This window comes from Lonchura striata, chromosome 6 (genome assembly GCF_046129695.1).
Source record: "Lonchura striata isolate bLonStr1 chromosome 6, bLonStr1.mat, whole genome shotgun sequence".
NCBI lineage: Eukaryota > Metazoa > Chordata > Aves > Passeriformes > Estrildidae > Lonchura > Lonchura striata.
In genome coordinates, this window is record NC_134608.1 from 25539709 (window position 1) to 25546923 (window position 7215).

The following is a 7215-nucleotide window of genomic DNA, read 5'->3' on the forward strand; positions in this document are numbered from 1 at the left end:
AATGTTTAGGATTTCTTGGTTTTCAGACACACCAGTTCAGGGTGCAGTCACATAGGACTGAGAATCCTCTTGTCCACTTGAATGGGCTAGAGATAGAATGCTCTGTGTTTGTTGTCCTGTGCTTGAAGCCCTGTACAGCTCAGTATGCAACAGCAGAACACTGTCGGGAGAGCTGTCCTTCCTTGTTTTCCTGCAAGTCATTTTCTCGTCTTTTAATGCACCTTCCACCCTACGTGCTGTGTCCCGCCCCACTGTCTGAGCAGCTCTGCCAAGCCCGCGGAAAGAGCAGTCCTTGTGCCAGGCCGCTTTGTGCCCAGGGCCTTTCCCTGCACAGCCCGGGCCGCAGCACAGATCCCTTGGAGCGGGGACAGGCGGCGTGGCACACGGCAGCGGCACCGTGACAGCGCCGGGCCGCGCACCGCGAATGACAGCCTTGGAGCGGCAGAAAGGAAAGCGCCTCGCCGGGCGGCAGCGCGGGCGGAGCGGGGCAGGGCGGGCAGCGGCGGCCGGCTCGGAGCCGCCGCGCCGCCATCGTGCCCCGCCTGACGCTGGTGCTCCGAGCCCAGCGGAGCGGCCGCATCGCCCCTTCAGCAGCCGGCCGGCCGCCGCCGGGGCCCGCTGAAGGGGCCGCCCGGGGCTGCGGGGCCCGGGCCAGGCACCCGCGGTGCGGCCCCGCCGCTGCCTGTGCCGGGCGGGCGCGGAGCCGCGCCGCCGGCGGGCCGCACCGCGGGGGCCGGCGCAGCGCGGCCGGCGGCGGCACGTGGTGGCGGCGCGGCCCATGTGACCGGCCCTCCCCGGCCGCTGCGGCTCATCCCCGCCCGGCCGAGTCCCCGCCCGCCTCGCCCCTAGCGCAGCGCAGCGCTCTCTGCGTGCAGCAGCCCCGCACCGCAGGCAGCCGCCGCCGCCCCGGGACCCGGCGCCATGGTAAGGGCGGCGCGGCGCGGACGGGCGGCGCGGGCGGCTGGCGCGGCTCGGCGGAGCCGAGCGAGGCCGAGCGGAGCAGGCCCGGCCCGGCGCGGCCCCGCGGCCTCCGGCGGCCATTTTAGTCTAATTTTAGCCGGGTGCGGGGGGAAGGGGACGCGGGAGCGGCCGCGGGGCAGCGGCGGGGCTGGGGCCGGGGCCGGGGCCGGGGCCGGGGCCGGGGCCGGGGCCGGGGCCGGGCGGCGCAGCGCTCCCTGCGGCACCGCCCGGCCGCGCGAGCACCGGCGGGGCGGCGAGGGGCGGTGGGCGCGCCAGAGGCCGCCGCACTCCTCCCGGAGCCGCCGCTGCTGGGCCCGGGAGCGGCCGTGCGGGAGCGCCGGGGCCGGGCGGGGGCGGCGGCGCAGGGACGGAGGTGCGGCGCGGCGGGGCTCCCTCCGTCCCCGCGAACAAAGCGGCGGAGGGGCCGGCGCGGCCCGGGGACAAAGGCGGGGGGAGCCGCGCACCTGCCTTCCCTCCCGGGCAGCCTGCGCGGGCAGCGCCTGCCTCGGCAGATGCGGCTGCGGAGCGGCAGCGAGGGCGCTGCAGATGGGCTGAGCCCGCTTGCTCACTCGCAGCGGGGTTTGCTAAATTATTTTCATTTTGCCTGGAGCTCCCCGTTTGCCCTGCCGGTGTTTTGTTTCCTTGCTGGTTTAGGCTCTTATTTTGCGTGACTTGCGAGTTATATGGGGAGCTGTGCAGTTGTAATCGGTATTTTTATATGAACCAAGAGCAGTCAAACAATACTCCCGCAGCAATATGAAGTAAAATTCGGGAGTTCTTAAGGCGCGGTGTTGAAGCTGACACAATGCAGAAAACATTTCTGCTGCTTCTACAGCCTTACCTCACTCAACAAAATGAGAGTCATGACAGTGCTGGATGTGAGCTGCTTCTGTAGTGTTTGCTCTACTGAAAAAAAAAGCCAACAAAAATCTACCCACCAAAACCCCACCCCCTCCTATCCCAACCGAAAATTACAAACTGCTCTCCTATGTTCCGTTCCTACCCCCTCATCGCTCCCTCTTCCCCTCCCCCCAAATAAGCCAAAAGCATGATAAGGTAAAGTAAAACTGCTTGAGTGGTACAGTTGTGTGACTAGTTGTATGAAACTGCTATCCAGAACTGCAGCTGAAAATGCTGAGTTCTGGGAACTACTGAAGGAACTACAACGAGGAACTACTGAATTCACGCCTCCTTTATATCCTCTGCTCCAGTCCTACAAATATTACTATATTCATAGTGTGTTCAGGTTGAGTATAGTATTTTTATTCTTACGGGGGCAGGCAGACTTCTTTATCTAGCACTGTGGGCTATCATATTTTTCTAGTGAGTGTTAATTTTTGCTGTTTAAATTATTCCTTTGATCTCATTTTACAGGCTTCTGGAGTAACAGTGAATGATGAAGTCATAAAGGTTTTTAATGACATGAAAGTAAGGAAATCTTCAACCCCAGAAGAGATTAAGAAAAGAAAGAAAGCTGTTCTCTTCTGCTTAAGTGATGACAAAAAACAAATAATTGTAGAGGAGGCAAAGCAAATATTAGTTGGTGACATTGGTGATACTGTGGAGGACCCCTATACAGCCTTTGTGAAGTTGCTACCTTTGAATGATTGCCGATACGCTTTGTATGATGCCACATACGAGACAAAGGAATCTAAGAAAGAAGATCTGGTATTTATATTCTGGTGTGTGAAAGCAAAGCTTGCTGTTAAATTTGAATATTCTGGAGCTACCACTGGGTGACTTAGTAACTGTTTTGTTGTTGGCTTTTTCCTTTAAAGGGCTCCTGAAAGTGCACCTTTAAAAAGCAAGATGATCTACGCAAGCTCTAAAGATGCCATTAAAAAGAAATTTACAGGTATGGACCTAAAAATGTTTTTCTCGTTAACCACTGTGCCATTTAGATGTTGAGGTTCTCACAAGTACATTGCTGTCCATCTGTCTTGCAGGTATTAAACATGAGTGGCAAGTAAATGGTTTGGATGATATTAAGGACCGTTCAACACTTGGAGAGAAATTGGGAGGCAACGTGGTAGTTTCACTTGAAGGAAAACCCTTATAAAAAGACAGACAAGTGCCATCTGGATCTAAGGAGCTTCCATTTCTGCAGCTCGTTCAATTGGAATAGTATTAGTCTCCCCTCCCCTCCCCTCCTACAAAAATAAGTCCCTTCCCCACTGCCCTGAAGGAGATGTCATTGTTAAGCAGTCTACCAGTGATTGTCATTAGACTGTTTAATCCTGGTAGCTTTATGTAGGATTCAAGGAATGCTTTCACGTCATCCTCTTGGCCAAAACTGATGTTGCAGGCATTCCTTGCAATATGTTCAATGAATGTGATAGTTAATGTAAATAGTCTAGCAGACAGCAAAGGGTAAGCTAATTGAATGCCTTGAAAGTATTGTCCACTGGTCGGATGGTAGACTCTCTACAGTATTACTTACAGTTGCACTTGATTGCAGTTCCATGAGGCTCTTGTGCATTCATACACCTCACCTGCCTTGACAAGCCTATTTTTGTGACATGGCAGCACACAACACTATGCATTTAAAGCACTTTTTTGTAATATGTTTGACCCGCCCCCCCCCCAAGGAATGCCAATTAAGTTGCTGTAACTGTGTCATCAAATTATTGTAGTACCTCAGTTTCATTCCTGTTACATGCATATCTTTATAAATTAAGTAGCTGTTACGATGCCTTTCGTTTTCCATTGAATGTACACTACTGAACAGGAGTAGAAGTTATCTGTTTACCATATGAGTCTTGAAACACTAAAGTTTTGTAAAACATCAGTCATGGTGGCAATTTCTGTATTAAAAAGAGCCTTAAATGGAACATTGTTCTTTGAGATCAAAAACTGGCCACGTTGCAATAAAACTTGTGGCTTATTACAGAATGTTGCCTTGTTTTCATTGGAAAATACAGTTTTTAAGTGTTTAAGCATATTTCAAATAACTTCTGTGGAAAGTATTGTAAAGGTAAACAATCGTTAATCTCATCTTGAATAATGCAAGTTTTTAATACTGATTTAGGCACTGCTTTACAATACTTTGTGGCTCTGTTCTGGCCGTTCAATAAAGGACCTGCTCCTAGTTTACCGTAAAGTAAAGAAGCTACCACTACTGGATACCATTAGTCCCATGAAACACTTGTGTCAGAAAGTTAAAAATACGAAGTAATTAACCATGCAGTGTGTTTTGTACCTGAATGTTCTTAAAGTTCTACATGCCAGAGTAAAACCTTGCACGAGTTTTTACAGCTTGCTATTTTTTCAGGCAAGATGATGTGTAATGACAGTTATATGCAGAGTATGAAGCGGGGAAATAATTTTTGTTTCTTGAGTGTTATAGTTAGACCGACTCAGTACAAGAATTAGCCTAAATGAACTGTTCTCCTTGTTAGCTTCTATGTAAATAGAACTGGAAAGTGTTTGCCACTACTGAGGCTTGCATAGGGGACGTGTTTTGGCTGGGAGCCAAATTATGCTCTCCTTATAGAGAATTTGATCTGCTCTGTGTGAGCAATCCTCCGTTAGCCAGAGCTATTTATGGCAAACACATGCTTTTGTATCTTGTCATCGTTATCCACAAATGGCAAAACTGGACATGATTCTCCTGGTATGCATAAAGGAGCGCTGTTAGGCAGCCACTGGCAGCTGAACTGTACATGCTGCTAGAAGGAATGCTCTTTTATCATTACCTTATTTTAAAAAGTGGTAGAGTAGAACTGTGGAGCTTTTAAATGCAGGCTCTTCATGTTCAGTCCATTTTCAACAAGGAAGCAGATACTAATCCAAATACTTTCTCTCTTTTTTTTTCCCCCCCAATAGTTTAAGCAACCTAATGGTACTGTGTTTAGGCTCTCTTGTCCTGTAGAACTTTAAGACTTTATTTCAGGCTTCTGGCTATCCCTATGACCTGCACACTTCATTGTGTTTGCTGTTCTATGTAGACTAAACTTTACTAGAATTTAAGTAAAAAGGCATGATGACCACTGACTTAATAAGTGTATTAATGAGTCTTGGTTTTGTTCTACAAAACTCTCCTTTCAGGTACCTTTTAAGATTGCGAAGTAACTGATGGTATGCATGTTGTCTAGATGAAAAAAAGCCCACAACTTTTTATTCCTCAAAATAGTCTATTTCTGATCATTCATGTTGTATGCAAAGCCCAGTTTAATGTAAAGATATTTGTGCTTTATGTTTAACTTGAGTTCAGTACAGTAAAATGAAATTATCTTTTAACTGATTTTTCACAAGGAATAAATTGTTTCTTTAGAAAAAGCCAAATGGAGAATATTAAATTTTAATAAACCATTTGAATTTTCATTTTAGACAGTAAACTTTTTTTAAGGAGTATTGTGTTTAAATTTATTGTTTGTCTCTGCTGCAGTCCGGAAAAATGTCTGTGGCTTCTTAGTTGAATATTGTAAGTTCCTTTTTTTTTTTTTTTAAACTTGCTTAGGTATATATTCACTCAGTCCAACTAGCTATGAAATTGAAGCACAAACTGTCTTTATGTAAGATTCCTACCAAATTAAAATTTTGGATCCAAAAGGGTCAGCCTGCCTTCAGTTTGTTCTTGAAATGAATGACTGACTGACTGATGTGAGGTCCAGTTCAGATGGCTTGCTTTTAAAAAAAACAAAAACAAAAAAACAAAAACCAATAAAGTGCTACAGAACTGTTACTGTTTGAATTATAAAACAAATGAGAGACAGCTGGCATCTGTTCCAAAATGGTTTGTCAGCTGTTGTTTTCTGTCATTATGCAAAATGATGAGGGCCTCATTGTGATCGAGGAGTGGAGGAGAATCCTCTCGAGTATCTTCTGTGTATCTGTGTAGATGTGACTTTTGGATATCTTGGCTTCAGTTATTTTATTGATAAAGAAATGTTAAATAAATTTTTCATGAGAGTAGCTTGTGCAGAAATGGCATTTTTCTTCCAAAAAATTTCAAACCAGCAGTTTTGTTTGATTTGGTAAATCCTGGAAGAGGTATAGATAGATTGGTTTGATTTCTCTGAAAAGGGAAATCAATCCAAGATGAGAGTGTGTGAGGTTTATGCTTGTGGCGATTTTAGAAATGCAAAGCTTAAATTTATATGGACTTGAGTGTAAAAAGCACTCCTAGTCAGATCATGAAGTGGAGTTTGAGTATGCTCCGTTAAACCCAAAGTGTTTTGCTAAGTGGAAGACTTTTCCTTCTCTACCATTCCCTCAGAACAATGTGGTGGAATACAGCAACTGCCACAATTTGATAAGCTTTACTCTCTTATGCCAATTCCAGTATAAACCAAATTTTCATGTCTGCCTATTTTTTATAAACTTCTGTAAGTCCCTTTTAGTTTCTGGTGGCGAGTTAATGATTGTAGAGTGAAAACACGGCACTAATGGTGGATCAAAGATCATCAATGTAGCACCTGTCTATTGAACTTCTTTGAAATATTTCTGATTTTGAAAACCTGGTATAAATAAAATTAATTTAAATGTCTTCAGTTGTTGAGTTTGTTTGTGTGCTAGACAGCACCTATGCTAATCACTTTGTTGTCTTTGGACTGGGAGTAGCCCAGGTACTGTGAAAGAAGTTGTGGAATACCTGGATTTTTTGTAACAGGTTTTATCCGCTGCCCATTCAGGTCAATATCCAACTGTAGCAAAAGCCAGCACCGGTGGCTCTGGAGATGGATATAAAGACATTTTTAGTGGGTTGGTTCTAGATAACCTTTTTCTTTTGTTGGACACCAGCTCGGTGTGTTCAGAAAAATAGATGGCTTTTATATAGCAAATGTAAAAAAGTATGTTTACACTGGCGAGTCATTTCTAATACAGGGAAGGAAGTTAACTGGTGTAGTGTGAAAAAACTGGCTCCATGAAGAAAGATCAAAATATTGTTTTGGTATCAGTGGCATCTCTCTTGTTAATACAAGATTTCTTGGATCTGGAAGAGTTAATTTTGTAAACAAAGCTGTGAAGAAACAGCTTCACTGGATTCTCTGGAGAAGGCAGACTTTAACAACGTGCACTAAAAAACCCTTTGCTGTTCCTCTAACATAAGCATTCTCTATGACTCCGGGGAACATACATAAGAATGTGCATTAAAAAAAGAATGAAAGGTCTCTGAAGGTTTTAAATAAAAATTATTGTGTAGTTTAAAATTTTTCTATTTTGTTGAAATTAATATCCAGTGCTTGACCCTATTGAATTTGGATATTTTTCTGCCTGACCTCCCATGCTGTTGAATCTGCAATAATCCCCATA

The 7215-nt window shown here is 45.7% G+C and overlaps 1 protein-coding gene across 1 annotated transcript; it reads left to right on the forward strand.

Moving 5' to 3' along the window:
* Nucleotides 1-800: 800 nt before the first annotated feature.
* CFL2 (cofilin 2) lies at nt 801-6448 on the forward strand. Its single transcript, XM_021542674.2, has 4 exons — nt 801-924; nt 2335-2642; nt 2739-2815; nt 2907-6448. The coding sequence occupies exons 1-4, from the start codon at nt 922-924 to the stop codon at nt 3017-3019; spliced, it is 501 nt and encodes a 166-aa protein (XP_021398349.1). The 5' UTR covers nt 801-921; the 3' UTR covers nt 3020-6448.
* The last annotated feature ends 767 nt before the right edge of the window (nt 6449-7215 follow it).

Excerpts from the sequence above, each read along its gene's own strand:
- CFL2 (XM_021542674.2), top strand. Across the intron at positions 2,643-2,738 it reads GATCTGGTATTTATATTCTG|GGCTCCTGAAAGTGCACCTT; the intron begins GTGTGTGAAAGC and ends TTTCCTTTAAAG. Across the intron at positions 2,816-2,906 it reads CATTAAAAAGAAATTTACAG|GTATTAAACATGAGTGGCAA; the intron begins GTATGGACCTAA and ends TCTGTCTTGCAG.